General features: G+C 44.8%; 2 protein-coding genes across 2 annotated transcripts in view; both read left to right on the top strand.

The window, feature by feature from the left end:
• The window catches only part of LOC100729404 (general transcription factor IIH subunit 2-like), a 36,984-nt gene extending 33,466 nt beyond the window's left edge, over positions 1–3,518 (top strand). The window contains exons 13-14 of the transcript XR_010050511.1: positions 914–1,042; positions 3,504–3,518. The gene's annotated coding sequence lies outside the window, so the exon portion shown is untranslated. The remainder of the gene's footprint in view (positions 1–913; positions 1,043–3,503) is intronic.
• Positions 3,519–3,549: 31 nt separating this feature from the next.
• Positions 3,550–21,681, top strand: LOC100731333 (baculoviral IAP repeat-containing protein 1a-like; the record flags this gene model as incomplete). The annotated part of the gene is given in 14 exon segments (XM_063257887.1): positions 3,550–3,777; positions 3,780–3,999; positions 4,002–4,067; positions 5,216–5,312; positions 10,433–10,506; positions 12,095–12,366; positions 12,368–12,473; positions 12,476–12,688; positions 15,158–15,325; positions 16,788–16,940; positions 17,571–17,654; positions 18,551–18,715; positions 20,159–20,376; positions 20,378–21,681. Coding segments are annotated over 14 exon segments (2,211 nt in total), but the record flags the coding sequence as incomplete, so codon positions are not given.
• Between the last annotated feature and the right edge of the window lie 583 nt (positions 21,682–22,264).

The raw sequence follows: 22,264 nt of genomic DNA, 5'->3' as shown, positions 1-22,264 counted from the left end.
ATGACTTCAAGGGTAGCCTAAACTACATAATAAGACCCTGATTCAAATAAAACAAAACAAAAACCCTATACCTAGACACAATATTTGGGAATTTTATAACCTCACAGTTAAAAAGAAAATCCTAAAAGATACCAGAGTAGAAACTTGTCACCATCAAAGAAAAAGACACTAACAACATAACAACCAGTCTTTACCAACTTCAGAACAAATAGAGTTCACCAAAAAAAAAATGTGTGTACATGAGGCTGGGGATTTAGCTCAACGGCATAAGCACCTGCCTTGCAAGTGTGCAGTCGTGAGTTTGATCCCTGGTACTGATAGAAATGAAAAAGACAAAAAAAAATGTGTGTACACTTTAGGAAAAGAAAAACTCACATAATTTTTTATACCAGGAATCAAACTCATGACCTTACTCTTGCCAGGCAGGAATTGTGCCACTGAGCTGTATCCCAAGCCCAAAACTTATATAAATATTTTAATACTAAATGTATTCAGACATCATGAGATTAGTATGTTACCTTTTTACCTTTGGCCTCTACAATTACAAAAGGCGCTCTCAGTGGAGTCGACCACCTTCCTGACATTTATTACTACAGCAAACCCGTGTGTGGTCACCTTAGTCACTGAGATGGCTGCACACACATTTTTGATTTCTCCTCTCAGGGCCGGCAGTGCAGTGGGTTTTCTGTGATGCGTGGCATCCTCTAGCGTCTCTCACATGAGGGTGACCCCATCTGTGGAGGAAACAGTGTGCCATTTTCTTGTCCTGGAGTGGGTATACATTTGTTTGGTGGACTCTACTTTTGGTGCAAGACTTGGTCGGTTTCGTGCTTCCTGTAGAGTCCAGACTGACCCTGCTTCCTCAAGACCGTACCAGTAAGCTCTCCAATGTGCCATTTGTTTTCACTTTCAGTTCCTCCCCTAAAACTCTGCTCCCGTTACCGGAGAAGCACAGGGCATCTTCCCTTGAGATGCACCCTCTCATTCCTTCTTCAGCCAGCGCTCTCCCTCCGGGAACCAGGACCTGGGGACCGTCCAATTGGTGAGTAGAAATGCTTCTTCCACATCTCCCCTGGCTCTTCCCATTCCTGCTCTTTTTTTTATTCTTTAAAGGGGCAGCCATCTTTAATGTTGCTAGCACGGAGAAGGGCAGGTTAACTATTGCAGGCTCTGTTCACTGGCAGAAAGGCAAGCACACACAATGTAGTGTTCCCAGGTGGACGCCCGGCAGAGGAGCCACGTACATTTTCACAAAGGGTCGTGTGACACAAATATACAAATATTCTGACACTTAGTATTCTTTTTAATATTAAAGGTAAAAAGATAAAATTTCAAAACAAGAGAAGAGGGTAACAATGGTTAATACATTGCACATTGGTGTCTTTAAATCAGATAGTGATCCTGCTGCAGTTCATAACCCACACAGAAATGCAGTCCAGGTTTCCAACACTTGATCCTTAAATGTTTGCAAGGCCCTGTCAAGGGTCTGCAGGAGCGAGACATTTCCACAGGAAACACGTGCTCGGAGTGCACTTTAGCGCTGTTCACAACCCTGAGTGTAAACAAACCCGGTGTGGACAGGTAGGGAGATGAAATGTAACACAGCCACAGAACGGAGCAGGGTTTGACCATGAAAAGGAACGCTACCCTAGTACCTAATAGGTGCGACCCCAGGCTGACCCTTAACGTTAAACGAATGTGCCTAGACATCAATTGTTTAGGAAAAACAGCTTAAACATTACTGTTTAAGAGAAAAATGATAATTTCAAGACACAATAATAGGAGATTAAAAATGGTAAACATATTGTACGTTGTTGTCTTCAAAGCACTTGCTCAGATTACAAAGCCTTTTTTTTTTTTCCTCGTATCAGGAATCAAACTCAGCACCTTGTGCTTGCCAGGCAGGCGCTGTGCCATTGAGCTACATCCCCAGCCCTCAAAGACCACATGTTGTGTGATTAATATGAAATGTTGGCAATAAGTATGTTTCTTGTTATTATTGAATTTTTCTTTCCTTTTTTTTTTTTTTTTTTTTGAGGTAGGGTCTCTCATGTCAGTCAGGCTTGTTTTGAACTCATTCGTTATGTAGACCACACTGGCCTTGAACTTGCAGTGATCCTTCTGCCTCAGCCCCCTCACTGCTGGGATTGCAAGTGTGTGCCCTCACATCTGGCTCAAAATAAATATATAGAGAGTAGATTAGTCCTGGAATAGGGCTGGGTGGGTGTAGGAAACATAAGAAGCTACTGCTAATGAATACAACATTTCTTTGGGGAGTGATAAGTTTAAAATTGATTGTGGTGATGACTGCACAAGTCTACGACTATGTTCAGCTCTATTAATTAATAAATTTTAAATGGGTGACTTATAGTATGTTGATTATATCTCAATAAAGTTGTGATTTAAAAAGTAGGGAGTGACTCAAAGTGGGACATTCTAAGAGCAAATTTTATGTAAGTGTTGTGTCATCTTTCATTGACACATTGTTAGAATGAATATGATATCTGAATTAACACATCCCTTGCCCAACCCTTTAAGAAAAGATTTCATGCAGAAAATCTGGTCTTCATCTGATTTTAATGAGTGATGTAAGATGGGAATCCTTTTTTTTTTTTTTGGCCTTTTTTGAGACAGGTTCTCACTATGTAGTTAAGGCTGGCCTTGAACTCATGGCCTGGAACTCAAAGCAACTCTCCTGCCTCAGCCTTCTGAGTGTGGGGATTACAGGCATGTGCTAGCACACTCAGCTGAGAACCTTTAGAATTATCTAAGCCTACCCAACTATGTATTCAATAGGTAACAGTACAAGATATTTAGGAAACAGCCAAGAGATTCAGCCCTAATTAAGGATATAGTAGATGCAAATGTTCTAGTATGATGAACTGTTTATTAAAAAATATGGTAGAAGCTGGGGGTGATAGTGAACATCTGTGATCCCAGCGCTCTGGGAGGCTGAGGCAGGAGGATCACAGGTTCAAGGCTGGCCACATAGCAAGACCCTATCTCAAAAGTAAAAAGATTTAAAAGCCTGGGATGTAGCTCAATGAAAAGCCCTGTGTTCAACCCCCAGTTCAACCAAAAAACTCCAGGAGTCCAAAAAGGGTGTGACTGCCTCAGTCATTATTCTTTGGGAAATAAAGACTAAGAACAAAGACTCTGTTCTAAGCCTATTGAACTTTGTTGATGAAGAGAAAAATGGCAACAACCTAAGTGTCCTACCATGAAGATATTCAAAAGTACAAAAAGCTATGTATTTATCAATATAATGATGTTTTATAATTTTTGATTAGGTAAGTAGTTTATAAAATGAAATGCATAGCATCTATAGCCATAATTATGGGGCCTGTTGAGCTTGGGCACAGAGCACTACTGCTTGGAAAGTGGACACAGTGAGAACAATGTCGTTTTAAAAACGAGTAATTTCATCAAACCGTTGCTGTGGAGCACACGCTTTCCCTGCGCTTGTGCCTCCTTGACAGGGACGCTAACTCCTCCTGTTTCAGAAAATAAGCGCCCTGGACGAGGCGGAGGAGAGGATCTCCAGTTTGACTAGGCCTGGCCCCGGAAATGTGGGCGCTCCTGGGCGTGGATGCGGTGGCCTTCCTGAAGCTGCAGGAGGAGGAGCACAAGAGCGGGCGGATGAGCGAGGGCTGCAACCCCGGACGCGCAGCGAGGCTGCCAGCCGAGGACCTTCGCCACCTGCCACTGTACAGCTCCTGGACGCCGCGGGACATGGCAGCAGCGGGCTTTTACTGCACCGGGGTGAAGTCCAAGTCCTGGTTCAGTGCTTCTGCTGCAGCTTGGTCCTCTCCGGCTGCAGCTGCGGGAAGGTCCCCGTGGAGCATCGCAGGGAGTTCCGCCTGGGCTGCCCATTCCTGCTGGGCAGGGACGTGGGCAACATGGGCAAGTACGACGTGCGTGCGGGTGAAGACCCCAGGCGAGGAGCCGAGCGGTGGCCGAGCAGGTACCGCGAGCAGGAGGCCAGGCTCGCGTCCTTGAGGACTGGCCCTTCTGCGTCCACGCAGTGTCCCCGCGGGGCCTTGCAGCTTCCGGCTTCGTCTTTATAGGTAACCTGAATTCATCTCCTATAGGGCTTCTCCCCAAGTTTTAACTTGAGGTTCCATGCTTTGGTTGCTGTTGAGCTGCTTTGTGAATCCTTCATTGCTTGTTTAATGTGTTGTATTAGACAAAAATCCATCTTGTTAAAATTCTGCTTCAAGCAGAGTGTGGTGGTACAGGCCTGTAATCCGGCACTTGCAAGGCTGAAACAGGAGGATTGCCCAGAGTTTTAAGCCAGTCTGGGCTACACAGTGAGTTAAAAGCCAGCCTGGACTACATAGTGTGACCCTGACTCAATAAATAAATTAAAACAAGCAACCTCCCCCCCCCCAATTCCACTTCAGTAATTTTTCTTGATGTTTTGTGCACCTTGTGTTAATTCGTCAAAGCTATATAAAACCAGAAGACGATTTTTCCATATATAAGGGCCTTAGGTGACACAGACTGTGTTCTTTAGTCCCTGATGCTGTTCAATCCCAGTCTCCTCACGAATGAGGAGCTCTTCACTGCTCTCACACAAGCTTTCTTTGATTTTTAAAATTCCTACAGTTTTTGAAGTTTTTTTAAATCAATTTCTTTCTGTCTGTCTCTCTGTCTCTCTGTCTCTCTGTCTCTCTCTCTCTCTCTCTCTCTCTCTCTCTCTCTCTCTCTCGGTACAGGGGATCGAACACAATGTCACACTTGCCAGGCAGGTGCATGTCCTGGCGCCTGTGTGTTTGTCTTGGCCTCACCATGGATGGTGACAGGAGACCGAGGCTTCCTAAGAGCAACTATGGCTTACTGAGCGGCTGCTTCATGCGAGGCGTGGATGAACTCCAATTCTTTGTCAACCCATTTGCCCCTGTTTTTCCCAAGTCACAGTTGTTTTCATCAAGACTCAGAGACCTTTGAGTTTTTGTTTTCACCAAGAATCAAAAAAAGGGCCTGCATTTTACAGAATCAGCGTGGAGAAACCAACAGCGAGGGTTCGCAGCTGCGGAGCTCAGTGGACTGGATGTGGGCAGGCCGGGGCTCGCGGGGCGCAGCAGGGCTGACCAGGTGGCCGAGCGCTCCTGGAGGAACAGCACGCGGGGCAGCTGGGCCTGAGGAGAGCTGTCACCTCCGGGAGCCCCTCAGGGCCGCTGCTGGCCCCTGAGCCGCTGTCCTGTGTCCACAGGTCACAGGGACACCATGCAGTGCTTCTGCAGCGGATGCTTAGGACACTGGGAAGAAGGAGACGACCCCTGGCAGGGACATGCCAGGTGGTTTCCCAAGTAAGTGCTTGCGTGTTTTTCTGCTAACACTGGTCAGGTCTGCTGTTGTATTGTGCTTTTTTCCTTTGTTTGTGTCATTTTGCTTTGTTGGTTTTATCTGGCAGTGCTGGGGATTGAACCCCGGGGATGCTCTACCACTGAGCCTTTCATTGTATATTTTAATTTTGAGATAGGGCCTTACTAAGTTGCTGAGGCCAGGATCAAACTTGGAGTCCTCTAGCTTCAGCCTCCTCAGTAGCTGTGATTACAGGTGTGTAGAAACACACCCCTCTATGTTTTTTAGTTTTTATAGAGACAAAGACAAAGAACCTTGCTGAGTATCCACTTCAGGTTGAATTACTCCCTCTCCAAAATCGGACCACCCCACAATTATCCAGATAGAAGAGGCCTAGTTATACCATGAGAAGGTTGAAGTTTGTGACCCTAAACAGTTTTTGAACATTGTTTATTATGCCAAATACCAAGGTATGTTTTGCCAGGTAGAAGTTTCCATGATTCACCTTAATTAGGAAGATACTTTGCATAGGCCTAATGAACAGTGACTGAAAAGGAAGTTAGAAAGTAAGTGAAATGTGTAAGACACTACAGCTCGGCTGGACACGGTAGCACGTGTTAGGAAGCTGAGGCAGGAGGACTGCCAAAACTTTGAAGTCTGAGGCCAGTCTGGACTACATAGTGAGGTCAAGATCAGCCTGCACTATGTAGCAAGACCTGGTCTTAAGGAAAGAAAAAGAAAGAAAGAGAGAGAGAGAGAGAGAGAGAGAGAGAGAGAGAGAGAGAGAGAGAGAGAGAGAAGAAAGAAAAAAAGACAGGAGATTAAGAAAACACAAGACACCTAGAAAAGAGCTGGGACCTGGCTTCTCTGCCCCCACGAGGGGGCCAAAAGTGCAAAGTCTCAGTGTTTTGCTGAGAACACTGAAAGTGACACATTCTCAGAGCTGTGCTGTAGTTAACAGGGAGGAAACCAAGGCGGATACCTGCTGATATGTCACTGAGCTAGAAGACACCTTTTTTCCACGGTCTGCCTCTGGCATTCCAGGTTCCTGGGACTGGCTTCGCTCTAGTCCCAAGGAGTTCCCCGACCTCCAGCTCAGCCACTCAGCACAGAATTCATGCTCATGATTCCAAAGCACGCAGCACCTTCCATCAGTTCTCTGTACTAAGAGTGGCTGCTCCACTGTTCATCCCCAAAGTCTGTCCCCTCTGCAAGGTCTCTGCCTGAAGGGAGCAGGGAGGGCATGGCATGCCTTCCTAAGTACCCTGCTGGTCCTTGTCAGACCAGGTGCACCCTGAGATACCACAAGCCCTCTGGTGGAGAAATCATGGAGGTAGCAGACACACCAGAACAGGTCTGGACTGGAAAGTGCAGCTCCTACTTTAACAGACATTTTTTTTTTTTTTGTACTGGGAATTGAACTCAGGATCTTGTGCCACTGAGCTCTATCCCGGACCCTAACAAACATACTTGATTGGCCTACAAATCTTAATGGCTCACAATCTCCAGCCTTTGGAGAATGAGCACTCTGCCCTTGCTGCACGCACTGGCTACTCTTTTTGTGCGTGGCAGGCTTTCTCCAGGCCCCTTTCCCGAGTGTTCATCCTCTCCCCACACATTCTGTGTCTGACATCTTTAGGGTCCTGAATGCTCCAGGACCTCATAATTTTTGGCCAGACACAAAGTGGGGCTTTGCCCCAGCTGTTCAGAACTGCCAGGGTCCAAGTGTGGGAGGAAGATGATGGGTTCCAATTTGGGGTCTTGCAGAACCAAACACTGGCTTCCCTCCAAGAAATACAGTCCCACAAGGGGCTCAGTCCTGTGTCCAGGGAATAAATGCCGCAATGGTGTGGTAAGAGCAAGTGATTCTGCATGAAGTTGCTGATATGTGTTGCATTTGCTTATTATGTTTTTATTTCCCTGAGCTCCAGATCTGTTTTTTCTGATTTATTCATTAAATAATCCCAGGCTGGGGATATAGCTCAGTGGCATAAGCACCTGCCTGTCAAGTGGAAGGTCCTGAGTTTGATTCCTTGTACACCAGAAAACAAAACAAAACAAAACAAAAAAACCCAAAACAATACAGATTGCCAAAGAAATGCTAGGAACTCTCTTGGGCTCATGAGTTTTGTTAGAGTGAAGGATAGACAAAAATCTCTTCCCCATGGAGCGTCTCTTCTAGGTGCTGGCTGTAAATCTCTCCATTGCCTGGGTGGCAGGCAGGGAAAGAGTGTTTATTAAAACATACAGTATGGGACGCATTGGGTGACCATGCTGATGACACCATCCTGGACCAACAGCCTTACACAGCCCACTGTCTAATAAAGGCCTGGTGGTTGTGACCAGCATGTCATTCAATGAAGGCACGGGCCCCAAATACTAATCAGCTCTCCTTCTGTGCAGGGATGGAGGATGAGGTACAGTGCTTTTCCTGTGGAGGATGCATGAAAAACTGGCAGGAAGGGGATGGCCCCTTGGCAGATCATACCAAATACTTCCCCAGGTGAACACGGTGGCTGTCTAGGGCCCGTGACTTCATGCGTCCGCAATTTTGCTGTCACCCTGTTTTAGCTGTGAACCAAGTCTTACCCACTCCTGGGCTTCACTGTGCTGTGCTGTGAAGGGACCAAGGATGTTCCTGGACCCCGTCTTATCCAGCTGCCTCTCATCATAGCTCTGTCTGGGTTTCAGATAGATGGTTATTTTTTCGTTCATGTTAATGCTATTGTAACCACACCAGTGCTGTGAAGAGTTGAAGCTTGTAGTAAATGGTTACATGTCTTCCTGTCCATCTTTTTATTTTGTAGGAAATACACTTCTTTATTAACTACTTTAAAGTGCACAGTTCATTGGTGTTCACATTCGCAATGTTGTGCCTTATCCACTTAAGTCCAAACATTTTCATCACTCCAAAACAATTAGCCAGCTACTTCTTACCCTTCCACACCTGTCTGGGCCTACCTAGCCTGTAGCAGACACTAATCTGCTTCATGTCTCTGGACTGTCCCATACTGGATATTTCACATGAATGCAAGCATACAATATGATATTATATGTCTGGCTTCTTTCACTTAGTATTTTGTTTTGAGGCTTATCTCTCTCATAGCATATATCAGCATTTCATTCTTTTTGGTTGAATAATATTCCATATGAATACACTATATTTTGTTTCTCCACTCATTCATGGACATTTGGTTATTTCTTCCTTTTGGATATTGTGAATAGTGCTGATTACAAGTATCTGCTTAGGTACTTGTATTCAATGCTTTTGAGTATACAGTAGTGGAATTGCTTGGTTATAATGTTAATTCTGAGTTTAATGTTTTATGAAACTTTTCCACCATTTCAAGTTTTCACTAGAAAAGTATGAAGGTTCTAAATTCTTTATATCCTCATCAACAACTATTTCCTCTTCTTAGGTCTTTTTGCACTTAGCACTAATCATCTTCAAATCCTCCCAGATGTTTCAATGTCCTCTCAAATAAATCAACCTTTTTTTTAAAAACAGTCTCATAATGCCATTCACGTTGGCTTGAACTCACTGTGTAGCCCAGGCTGGCCTCCAATTCACAGTGATTCTCCTGCCTCAGCCCTGGAGTGCTGGGTTACAGGTGTGCGCCACCGCCCCTGGCCAGTCAAACTAGTGACTAGCCCACCATTGTCATCTTCTTGAGGAATCTTGAGCACTGCATGATGACCAGCCAGGCCCTTGTCATCCCTCCGGGTAGAGCCAGGTTTTTGTGTGACGTCCTCTTCCTTCTAACTGAAGCGCTTCCTTGAACATTACCGGTGGCACACTTCCGGTATGCTTCTGCTGGCAACTTACTTCATTGCTTTTGGGGGGATTGAACCCAGGGCTTTCGCACTGACCTACACCCCCAGCTATTTTCATGTTTTACTTTGACACGAGGTCTTGCTAGGTCACCCTGGCTGGGCTTGCATTTGTGTTTCTCCTGCCTCAACCACCCAGATTGCTGGGATTAGAGGTGTGCATCAACACACTTGCCTCTTTACTGGCTTTTATTTTTAGGAAAAGGTTTTTATTGTACTTTCTCTCATAGTCCTTTTACTTGATGGGACTTCACAGGGCTGACCGTGGACAGAAACATGAGGGGTCCTACTTTTTGCTTTCTGTACCTAAGGCTCTATTCCGGTATGCCTCTCCAGGGCCTGACTTTTCACGTGGCCTTTTTTAGATGTGGGAAATAGGTTTCTCCAACAAAGCAAAGAAAACAGAAGGGAAGTGTACTCGTGCTTCAGCCCCTGCTCTGTGATTCTCCGGGTCGTTCCCTGTCACCATCCCTGCTCACCTCTGTACTCCCTGTCTGCGTGAACAGTGACTTCTGGATCCTCATGCAGACCACATCCCTGAGTTTAGAGGAAACTTGTGTCCTGATTTTGTGGTGTCTGGCAGATAGTTTCAGGGAGTATGTTTGTAGCCATTCTTCGGTTTTGATATTGATGGAGTTGTCAAAAATTAACTCTTAGCTTGAGCATAGCTTAGACTTATAGAAAAAGTACAATACTTTCTGTATATGACCTTGCCTAGTTTCCTCCAGTGCCAATATTATACTACCATGGTACATTTCTCTAAATTAAGAGTTACTACCTGGGTGTGGTGGCACATGCCTGTAATCCCAGCACTCGGGAGGCTGAGGCAGGAGGATCACTGTGAGTTCGTGGCCACCCTGGGCTACATAAATGAGTTGCAGGCCAGCTACATAGTGAGACCCTGTCTTTTAAAGAAAAAAAATCTATATTACTAATAATTAAATTCCCGACCTTGTGTTGTGCCAGTTTTTCCACTAATGCCCTGTTTTGTTCCAGGGTGCACAGATGGAGTCTTCTCTATTTTTGCTTCTTTAGTTCATTATGGCAGGCTTCCTGGATGAGAGTTACACACACACTCCTTCATCAGCCCTGGGCAGCATCACCCCATATCACAGCCCCACACACTCCTGTTGCTCAGAGCCACATCTAAACACCCTGTGTGACACTGACACTGACAGAGTCACTGAAAATGCTGGCTTTAGACCTCCTGGTTGTCATGAAAACTCTAATAGTGTTGTATAGTGCAAGTGTTTAATTGCATACATTTTTATACTTTTTTAACTTCCATGTTTAGTTGTCCATCTCTCCAAAATATGAAGTCCTATGCAGAAGTGATTCGCGACCTCAAGGGCTGTGGTGAACTCCTGAGATAATGGTATGTGACTGGGTGATTGAAAACTGCTTTGAACAGGAATCACTCGGTGTAAGTAAGTAAACACATAAATTCTCCAGATATCTACCAAGCATCTTCTGTGTACGAAGTGCAGCTGGGGTTACCATGAAGTACCAGGAAGATGTGATTCCTGGCTTCCTGAATGAGTGCTCAGGGCATTTGGCATTGAGGTCTGGACATTTAGAATTGAACAGCATCAGGCTACACCCGTCTTTGATGTTTATTTAGAGGCCAGTAAAGTCAAACTTCCTCTTTGGCCTTTTTCAGGGCTGAGAAGATGTATCTTTAATAAATTATGAATGATTTAGGGATGAGAGTGTGCAGTATATGTACTATTGTTGTCCCCTGATTGATGTTTTGAAATTTTGTTATAGTTTTCCTCCTCTTTTCTTCTTTCCTCTTCCTCCTCCTTCTTCTTCCTCTTCTCTTTCTTTTTATTCTCAAGCAAAATGGATTTTAAAAAAATAAAAAAATAGTAAAAGGAAATGACCAGATACTAGACTGACCCCTTTAAACTGAGAAATCCTAACAGTTCTCTGAGATTTCAGCCACTATCAATTTGATAAATATATGCACGCCACCCTATTTTAAGGCTGTGTGGTAGATATGTTTGTCATCCAAAACAAGAGAACAAACACCATTCTCTTCACTTGGTGCATCTTTTATATTTGTGAATTTTAGAAATCCATCGGAGTTAGGTATGGCAGCAGACATGTAATTTCAGCTATTTAGGAGCTGAGTTGAGAGGATCAAGGGTTTGACAACACACTGGGCAATTCAGCAAGGCCCTGTTTCAAAGTGAGAGAAAAGGATAGGGCTGTATGCTGGTGGTACAGCAAGCACTTTCTCAGTATGTTTGAGGCCCTGAGTTCCATCCATTATGGCAAACAAAACAAGACATACTGTAGCAGTCACTTTTCCATCATTAGGACAAAATTCTTGACCCCTACAGTTTAGACAAGGGGAGATTCATTTTCAGTCACAGTTTCAGTGGGTTCCATGCATGTTCTGCTGGCTCCAAGGCAGAAGTGGCACGTCAGCAGGCATAGTGGGGCATGCCTGTAATCCTAGCACTCAGGAACCTGAGGCAGGAGGATCACTGTGAGTTGAAGACCAGCCTGCACTGCATAGTGAGTTCAAGGCCAGCCTGAACTACACCTGTCTCATAATACAAAAAGCAAACACAACAACAAAAGAATACACCTTTTGGGTATGTCACCAGGGACCTGCTCCCCCCCCCCAGCCAGGCCCACCTCTGAACATGAGACTGGTGGGAGGCATTTTAGATCCAAACCACAGCACACCAACACCTAATCTTTAAAAAGCGATATGGAGATCGTTAGTGGGTCCTAAGTGGCGGCTGGTTTTTATGACACTGTGAGATGTGCCTCTCTCAGCCCTCATCCTCTATGCCTGTGCATTACATATCCGACATAAAAAAGAGAAAAGGATGACATGGAAGAAGAAAGTGTGGGGCATGTAAACAGCTTAGTGTTTAAAGGAGAAAACACAACTTTTCTGCATCCCAGGTGTGTGATAACAAGCATATGGCAGAAAACTAAGGAAACAGGGTACTTAACTCACAGTACTTCTTTGATTACCCAGAAAGTCTCCAAGTGCGGAGAAGTATCACGGTCTTTCTACTAGGCAGCAAGCAGAGATGCAGCCCAGACAGTGAAATCTTAGAAAGATGTTTTGACAGATCCCAGATGCCAACAATAGATGAGTACTATGCTTCAGCCTTTGAGACTCTGGAGCAATGGGAGCAGGACTCGGTGCTGAAAGAGGAGAACATCCGGAGTTAGTGGGGGCTCCAGCTGCAGCCTCCGCTAGTTCTCTCCCGGTTACTGGCGGCTCTCCCCCAGGCCGCAGGAGCTCCCGCTGCTGCAGCTGCGTGCCGCCCAGCAGGGCGACGCCAGTCCTGCAGTGCTGGAGGCGCTCATGTTGCCTTCGCCGCCGCCCAGCACGTTGAGCTCTGCGTGGAGGAGAGCAGCGGCTTCCTGGAGAGCATCTGGCTGGCGCTGGAGCCCAGCAGGGCCGCGGTCACCAAGGTCACCCTGCGCATGGGGGAGCTGCTGAGCGCTGCGGAGCGGGAGCTGCTGCTCGCCCTGCCCGCACTGGAGTCCCTGGCCATCTCAGGCTCAGCCAGGTTCTCAGGTAGCCCGGCTGCCTTCCGGAGCACGCTCCTGCTGGCCATTCTACTTTCTCAGGCTTAGCTTTGGGTGATGTGTGCCTCTAAAGCCATAAGCCCCTAAATCCTCTTTGATAGCAGAGATACAAACTTTCACTCATTTGGGGGCTAGCAGTATAAATGAATGACAGGCCCCTGAATAATAGAATGGTTTTCAAATAACTCAGATTATTTGAACATGAGCATCTTCTGGTTAATAAAATTAACAAAACATGGATGTCAATATTTAATTGAAAATATTTCATTAAGGACCCTTAGTAAGCAGATATAAATTACTTTTCTAAATTACTTGTTAGTAAATAATGACCTATTTGTAGATGATGCTTGAAAACTTCTCCTGTCCCAGCTGACTAATGAAAAAAGGGCGTGGCTTCCTCAAGAGACAATGTGTCTCATTTATTTATTTATTTTTTATTTCTCTTTTGTTGTTATTATTATTTTTTGAGAGGGTCATGTAACCCAGGCTGGCCTTGAATTCGCAATGATCCTCTTGCCTCAGCCTCCTAACTGCTTGGGTTACAGGCACGCACCTGTAATTTGATAGTTTTCAATATCAACTTTCCCCAACTTTTTTTTTTTTTTTTTTGGTATCTAGGATGGAACTCACTACCGCACCCTTGCTAGGCAGGCGCTCATGCCGTGAGCTAAATCCCTGGCCCAATATTCCCCTTCTTTCATTAAATTTATTCCTAGGTACCAGTGGGATTTTTAAAAACAATACTGTAAATGATATTTTATTTTAGTTTTATATATTTATTTATTTGTCTTTTTGAGACAGGGTCTTGCTATGCAGTTCAGGTTGGCCTTGAATTCACTTTGGAGCCAAAGCTGGTCTAGAACTCACAATGATCCTCTTGCCTCAGCCTCCCAGTGCTGAGATCACAGGCATGCACCACCACACCACACAGGATATTTAAATTTTTTTACCTTCTAATTGTTAATTAATTTTGATTTTCAATAGTTGTTTTGAGATGGGATCTTCCTAAACTGCCTTGGCTAGGCTTGAATTTGGTGATCCTCCTGCCTCAGCCTCCCAGAATGATGGGATTACAGGCATGTACCACCAGGCCTGCCTCACTGTAGCTTTGTTTAGTTTTTTGTACTGAGAATCAAACTTACAACCTCATGCTTGCTAGGCAGGTGCTTGTGCCACTGAGCTACATCCCCAGCCCCTCACTATAGTTTTGATTTGTCTTTCCCTGCTGACTGAATGATGTAGAATATCTTTTCATATATAAGTTGTTTTGGAGAAATGTCTATTCAAATGTCATTGTTAAGACATCTTTTGCTATTGACACTGTTATGTAGTATTTCTTTATATATTGTGGTTGTTAAACCCTTATCACACCTATATTTGAAAAGTGTTTTCTCTCATTCTGTTACTCTCTTTCTCCCTCTGACTTCATACCTTCTTACCTTCCTCTGTCTCTTTTTCTTCTGCTTTTGTTTTTGGTACTGGGGTCACTCTATAGTGGCCTCTAAGGTGCAAGGTTTTTTTTTTTAACTTAATTAATTAATTTATTTAGAGACAGTGTCTCACTATGCAGCTCAGGTTGGCCTTGAGCTCATTTTGTAGCCCAGGCTGGTCTTGAACTCACAACAGTCTCCCTGCCTCAGCCTCCTGAGTGCTGTGATTACAGGCATATACCACCATGCCAGGCCTTTTTTTTTTTTTTTTTTTTTTTTCTGTCTTTTTGAGACAGGGTCTCACTATGGAGCCCAGGCTGGCCTGGAACTTGCAACAGTCCCCCTGCCTCAGCTTCTTGAGTGCTAGGATTACAGGCATGTGCCACCACACTTGGCAAGTTTTTAATTTTGATATAGTTTAATTTATCATTTTTTCTTTGCTAGTGCTTTTGATGTTATATGCAAGGTCATGAGGATTTGCCCCTGTGTTTTCTTCTAAGAGTTGAATGGTTTTAGCTCTTTTGATCACTGATGCATTTTAAGTTAGATATGAGTTAGGGTAGGAAGTCCAATTTGATTTTTTTTGCCATGGAAATCCTGTTGTTCCTACACTGTTGGTGGGGGAGATATCTTACTTATGTTTGTGAGTACAGAGAGTAACACAGGGCTTCCCAGATGGTACATACTTGGTGAGTGCTACAGACAATTCTTTGTATATATCCTTACTAAAATGAATGTTTTCCAGGGCATGTTAGCACACACCTATAATCTCAGCACTCAGGAGGCTGAGGCAGGAGGATCTCTGTGATTTCATAGCCAGTCTGGCTTTTATATAGTGAGTTCAAGTCCAGCCTGAACTGTGCAACAAGATCTTGTCTCCAAAAATAAAAAATTAAAAAAAAGAGTTGCATGGTGTCTGGTGGTCTTCACCTGACAATGTGAAAGTAGTTGTCGGGTCAAAATGATAGTTTCAGATTTTCCACTTGGAAATTGTTAGGTCAATAATGGAAAACCATGCTTCTCTGCAGACCAAATCTTCACTAACCTGGACAAGTTCCCATGCCTGAGAGAACTGTCGGTGAATCTGGATAGCACTCTGGATATTTTTTCTCTCTTTCCTGATGAATTCCCAAACCGCCATCATATGGAGAAATTACTAATCCAAGTTTCAGCTGGGTGTGATGCTTCCAAACTAGGTAAGGATGGCACTTGGATTTATTTGTTTTTGCATTAGTTGGAAAAGTTACATGACCAGTGATTTTTGTTTTTTATTTTTGAGACAGCATCTCTCTATGTGGTACCAAAAAAAAAAAAAAATAAAGAAGAACTTGTGTGGGGTCTGAGGGTTTAGTCTGTCCCCATGGATACTGTGGGCACAGCACTCTCTCCTTACAAAGCATTCTAAGTGCTTCCCAAATCCTAACTTCCTCTCCACATCAGATCGTTGATACTTCACAGGGATTGAAACACAAAGAAGCTAAGTAATTTACTCAATTCACCCAGCTAAGCAAACCTCAACCTGAGTCTGAGCGCTCAGCCTCTGGGGTCAGCTTCTGTGTGAGTGGCTGCTGCATGTGTCTCCCAGAGCTGTGAAGGGCAGCATGGAAGCTGCTGGCCAGGCTGGAGCTGCCATCGTGGGCAGGTGCCTGCTTGCAAAGTCCCTTGTTTAGCACAACCATCAGCACCTCACTCTAGGAAACCCTAAACACCAGACAGAAGTGGACCCTCAAGTCACGACTGGCTTCACATACAACAATTCGGGTTATGACCAGAATTTTGGTTTTAACTTAACAACCAGTCTTGGGTTAGGGTCCGAATGCCGGATGCTTGTGCTTCCAGATACAGATTTAACCTTTAAGGCATTCTGGAAGGAACATCACAACATCCTTTCCCGTATGGGCTTCGACTGAGAAATCCTGGGTCAGCATCTTTCTAAGGACTGAAATCCACCTTTGTACAGGACAGAGACTTTGAAGGCTGTGCAGGAGGCTGAGCCTTTGACTGACAGCCTGTGTTACAACCAGCCCTTGGAATGCTTTGAGTTCCTAAGTCATAGGTCCACTCTGTATCAAGCTTTATGAAATCACATGCAAAACATTTGCTGATGGTGATATATTGGAAGTGGTAATTTCCCTGTATTGGTTGGGGTTTGGGGGGGTTATTTGTTTGTTTGTGAGATTTTTAGTTTTTTTGAGACAAAGTCTCACTATGGGCTTCAGTATGTCCCAGGCTGGCCTTGAACTCACAGCAATCCTCCTGCCTCAACCTCCTGAGTGCTGTGATTACAGATGTCAGTATTTTTACATCAAGCGAGGCTTTGCTTCAGTGCCATTCCTTGTGTGTTTGTGTAGTGTTTGTATTGTGTACATGCAGTACAGACATAGACATTAAAAGGTGATGGCTGAAGGGGACCCTCCTGAGCCCTTATCTTACAGATAGGAAAACTGATTCCTGGAGAGTCAGTAACCACATTGCCCCACCCCACACCCATCAGTGCAGATCCTACCTGAAACCCAAGTGGCCCAAGTCTTGGGTCTCTGTGTCAGGCTGCCTTGTTTGAAGTCAGTATTGTTGGAACAGGAAGTCATAAAGAATGAGGCCAATTTGGATAGAAACTTACAGTTTTCTCTAATTTCTGAAAAATCTTTGATATTTTAGTCAAATTGATTCAGAATTCTCCAAACCTTTGTGTTTTCCATCTGAAGTGCAATTTTTATCCGGGTTTTCAGTCTCTCATAACCACACTGGCTTCCTGCAAGAAACTCAGTGAAATTAGATTTTCTGGATCCTTTTTTGATGCTGTCCCATTTGGTAAGAATTATAATTTTGTACTTTTTTTGTGGGTAGTGAGGATTGAACTCTGGACCTCATGCAACCTCTCTGTGGACAAAATCATACTGAGCACAATGAACAAGAGCCCAAAAAAAATTTTTTTTGAAACAAGGTCTGGCTATGTAGTTCAGACTGGCCTGGACGCACTGGGTAGCTCAAAAGTGGCCTTGAATTCACAGTGATCCTCCAGCCTCAGCCTCCTGAGAGCTGGGATTACAGATATGTGCCAGTACACCTCGCTGTTTATAATTTTAAACATTTCTAGCTTCTAGGATTATTTTCTGAGTAAAGATTTGGTTTATCTACTTAGTCAAATTAATTCAGTTTGAATTAGTATATTGTTTCGGGTTCTTTTTGTTTTTTGAGACAGGGCTTCACTGTGCAATTCAGGCTGGCCTGAAACTCACTGTGTGGCCCAGACTGATCTCGAATTTGAGACCAGCCTCCCTCAGCCACAGCCACAGCTCCTGCCTCAGCCCCTGGAGTGCTGGAATGCCAGGCGTGCCACCTCTCCTGGCCTTAGTACTATATTTTAATTTTGATCATTTAAAAATACTACTTATAAGAAATGTAACTGACATAACTAAATTTTTATTTCCTCTTTTGTAGTCATTATTCTGCCAAATTTTATTTTTTTGAAGATGTTAAACCTGGAACACCAGCGATTTCCTAATGAGACAGCTGAAAAATTTGGTATGTTTTCAAATCGGCGCTTCCTACTTTTTGTTGACTTCCTTCCGCGAAGTCCTTTGCCTGCCGCTTGACTTAGCCACAGTGAAGCGAGTATGGGCAGGCCTCAGGCAGCGCCCATGGGTGCTGGTTCTGGGACCCTTGACTGACCGCAGTAGGAGGGCACTCGGGTGCCTGGTGTGAAATCAGTTTAGTGTTTGCATGCTACCTGCGCGCATCTTCCTTTGTGTTTTACGTGGTTTCTGGACTCCTTGCATCACCTACTACAGTATGAATGCGATGCAAGCATTTGTCCTACTGTATCGTTCAGGAGACAGTGACAAGGCACACGGGCTGAGGGCCCATTGCGGATGCAGGCCTGTGCGGGGTCTGGCTCTGCGGTGCAGACTGCAGCCTACTTGGCTCCTAGCGCCTCTGCAGGAAGCAGTGGGTCTGCGGTTTCCACACAGTTATCTGGCTTGGTCCTAGGGTCCTCAGAGTGGAGTTTTGTTTTTGTTTTTTGTGGTTTTTTTTGGTCTTTTTTGAGCCGGGGTGTTGCTATGCAGTTCAGGCTGGCCTTGAGCTCACTTTGTAGCCCAGGCTGGTCTCGAACTTGTAGTGATCCTCCCACCTCAGCCTCCCGAGTGCTGGGATTACAGGCGGAAGCCACCAGCCTAGACTCAGAGTGGGTTCTACAGCGACTTCTGCTCACTGTGGACCCGGCTCACAGCCCTGTGCAGTTTGATTAAGTGTCAGTGAAGTCCTCCCTGTCTCCAGGAGTTCCAGAGTGCCAGTAGGCACGAGCTTGCCAATGCGCGTCGGCCGGGAGGGGGCGCAGGCGGCCACCGCCTTGGGCGGACAGTGGGGCGGGCGCTGGGCCAGCAGCACCGGGAGAGAGCAGCGTGTGCCCCTCTCCACAGCTGGCGCCTTGGGTTCGCTCGCGAACCTGGAAGAGCTGGTCCTTCTGACTGGGGACGAGATTCATCAGGTGGCGAAACGGATCATCCAGCAGTGCCAGCGGCTTCCGTGCCTTCCAGCCCTCTCCTTTTTCAAGATTCTGAACGATGACAGCGTGGCAGAAATCTGTAAGCTCCCTTAGTGCTCCGGCTGGCAGGAAGCCCGGCGCCTGGCCATCCCGGCTGCACCCAGCACGAGGAAGCCTGCCTTTAGGGGTCACTCAAGCCTGCAAGCCTCATGCGTGCACATGGCGCGGTGCTGCGCTCACATTCAGGGCGGCCTGCAGCCAGTGCTCCTCACGTCTGTGTCAGACACGCGCGCGGCTGAGCCTCTTCCAAGTGCCTGTTTCAGCTGGATATTAATATACTTACAGAAGGACAGAAGTCTTCAGTATGCCACTTAGTGAACTGTACTGAAGTCTTGAATATTTTGTGTGGCCAGGTTAGAATATGGGACGTCGCCAGCCTCCTTCCAGCTTCCAGTGTGACAGTGCCGCCCGCTCCTTGCGGGAGATGGCCGAGGTCTTGCTTTCTTCCACTACACATTAGTTTTGCCTATTTAAAAATCCTACATAAAGGAATCCTACACAATATGTACGCTTTTGCATCTTGTTTTTGATCATTATGTTTGTGCTATTACAGAGCTCACTGATTTTTCATTACCAAAAATCATGCTGTGACTATATACATGCTACAGCTTGTCCACCCAGTTTATTCTAGTACTTGGCTACTATGAGTAGTGCTTTTAGCTGGGCATGGTGGCATGTGCCTATAATCCCAGCACAGTGAGAGGTGGAGGCAGGAGGATCAAAGTCTAGGAAACTTAGCAACTTAGTAAGACTCTGTCTCAAAATAAAAGTGAAGAATGAAAGAAAAATTTGGGACGTAGCTCAGTGTGATGCCCTGGGTTGAATTTGTTAATAGTAATAGTATTACACCCTGCAACATGAACGTTCATGATCTTTGATGTACATATTTAGGAGTTTCTATGGTAGGAGTTCCTGAGGAACTCGGATAAACTCTCAGTTTTCCACAGAGTTTACAGCAATTTACACGCTGACTAGCAGTCATTTCATACCCTGGCTCTATTTGTTACTTGTCAGTTCTTCAAATTTTATGACCATAGCTCCTTATAGATTTTCTGTTGGTATGTTCTTGTTGTGTGATAGGTACTGTTTGGCGCATACATTTTGCTAGAAAGTACTTTTATTTAAAGTTGTTAAGGCAGGAGGCATGATCTGAGGAGGCCTGGGCTACATAGTGAGACCCTGTCTCAAAAAAAACCCCACACAGACAAGAAAACTCTAAAGAAAGCTGAGTATGATGGTGCACACCTGTAATCCAGCACTGTTGGCTACATAGTGGGTTCAAGGCCAATCTGAACTACGTAGTGAGACTCTGTCTCCAAATAAATAAATAAATGAATAAATAAATTAAAATAGAATAGTACACTGAGCACCTCCTACTTTATTTATAATAGTGGTAGCAGAAGTTGAGTCAAATAACTTTGTCTACTGTTATTGAAATAAAAGTCCTCAGGATCATGTTTTCATGAATGTTTTGTTTCTATAGCCAACATAGCAATCAGTGGAGGTATCCAGAAACTCGAGGACCTAAATCTTTCAGTGAATCACGAGATTACCCAGGATGGGTACAGGAATTCCTTTTAAGCCCTGGATAACCTGCCCAACTTGAGAGAGCTGAATATCTCCAGACACTTCACTGACTGTTTCGCAGTCCAGGCCAGCACGGTCAAGGGCCTTGGCCAGTGTGTGTCCTGCCTGCCCAAGCCTGCTCCAGTTACACATACTGGGTTGGCTCCTGGATGCAGAAGATGTTACGCTGCTTGATGCTGTGAAAGAAAGACACCCTCAGTCCATGCGTTTGCAGATTTTCTGGAAATGGAGATTGCCATTCCCTTCAGTCATCCAGACATGAAACCTTCAGGTGGGGTGAGCTGGCGCATCCCTGTAACCCAGCACTCCAGACCTGAGGCAGAGGACTTTCAGTCCAAGGGGACCCTGGCACAGTGATAACTTGTCTCAGGTGAAATAAAGACTGTCTCTCAATAAATTTATTCTGTTCTAAAAAAATAGCTTCTATGATGAATATGATCATTATATACATCTAAAGTGTACCAATAAACTTAATTTAAAGAGGGAAAGAAAAAAAAGACAGTAAAAACTGCTGAATCAACAATTCTAGAAATGTAATTTATCAAACACATTTTAGTAACTACTGCGACAAAAGACTATGTGATATACATAATGATCAAATTCACCATAGGGAATTTGTACTTGTATGTGATATATTTTGATTCTTGTTTTTTTCCTGCAAACCCCTCTCCCTTCCCTTCTAGTAAGACTGAACCATAAAACTGCTAGAAGCAAACATAGGAAGAAAGCTCTCTCTCACTGGCTTTGGCAGTGATTTTTTGCATATGATACCAAAAGCACAGGTAACAAAAGCAAATGTGTACAGGTGGAACTGCATCAAATTAAAATGTTTATGCATCGCAAAAGAAAATAAAGACAGCCTACACCATGAGAGAAAATATTTCAAACCATCTACCTAAGAAAGGGCTAACATGTAAATGGTTGGTTGTATCGACAGAAGAAGTTTAAAAATTTAACTAAATGGGCTCAGCAATTCTATGCCCCGGGCTGTAGAAGCTCTGCCTCAGGGTGACTCATTTACCGCACGGGTCGAGGGGACCCACCCTAGAGCTGCTCATGGCCTGGACAATACAGAGGGCACATGAAGAAAGCAGGCTTGCTTCTGTTTCTTGGAGGAGCTCCAGTCTCAGCCTTCAGAGCACACTGACTCCTGGATCCCAGTGTAGACTTCAGCTGCATTACTGTTCAGCCTCCCATCGCAGACCCAGTGGCCTCCTGAGATGGACTGGCACAGGACACTGCAGTGATCTCCAGATCCTGGTGAATCCTGCAGTCTCCAGCGTGCAGACACCCTCTGCACACTTCCTCATCCAGTCCTGTGGGTGACCATCATAAGCTTACCTTGTGATTTCCTATCCAATTGTATATCTTGTGTTTCTCTAGTCTGTTTCTCTAGTAAAATAGATACAATATGCAAAATATGTAGGAAATTCATGCAAGTCAAAAAAATGTGAAAGACATACAAAGATGTTCATTATCAGTAATCAGCAGATAAATTCTTCTTTTTATTTACTTTATTTTTTTGTACCAGGAATCAAACTCACTACCTCATGCTTGCCAGGCAGGCACTGTGCCACTGAGCTGTATCCCCAGCCCTATAGCAGGTAAATTCTAATCAAAACTACATGAAGTATCACCTCACACCTGTTATCAGAAAGTCAACAAACAAAAATAGCATGTATTAGTGAGGGTGCAGAGAAATGGGAATTTTGCCTTTTATACTGTGGGCAAGGAAATAGTTTGGTACAGCCACGATGGGAAACAGCATGGTTTCCTGGCAGAAGCAGTACTGGGCCGCAAGGCCCAGGGTCTCCAGAGGGTCTGCCCCACGGCCCAAGCCGCAGGGCCTCACTGTGCCAAGCAGGCCAAGGCTGCAAAAGCTTTTTAATATGATGAGATCCCAGTATTGATTCTTTGTATTATTTTCTTGATAGCAGGGTTCTGTTTATGAAGTCTTTGCCCACACCTATGTCTTCAAGTGTTCAGCCCATTTTTTTTTTTT

The sequence above is a fragment of the Cavia porcellus genome, unplaced genomic scaffold, assembly GCF_034190915.1.
Source record: "Cavia porcellus strain 051 isolate PalLab524CR breed Dunkin Hartley unplaced genomic scaffold, mCavPor4.1 scaffold_11, whole genome shotgun sequence".
NCBI lineage: Eukaryota > Metazoa > Chordata > Mammalia > Rodentia > Caviidae > Cavia > Cavia porcellus.
Note: the sequence above shows the minus strand (reverse complement) of the source record. Positions and strands in the feature narration are given on the sequence as shown.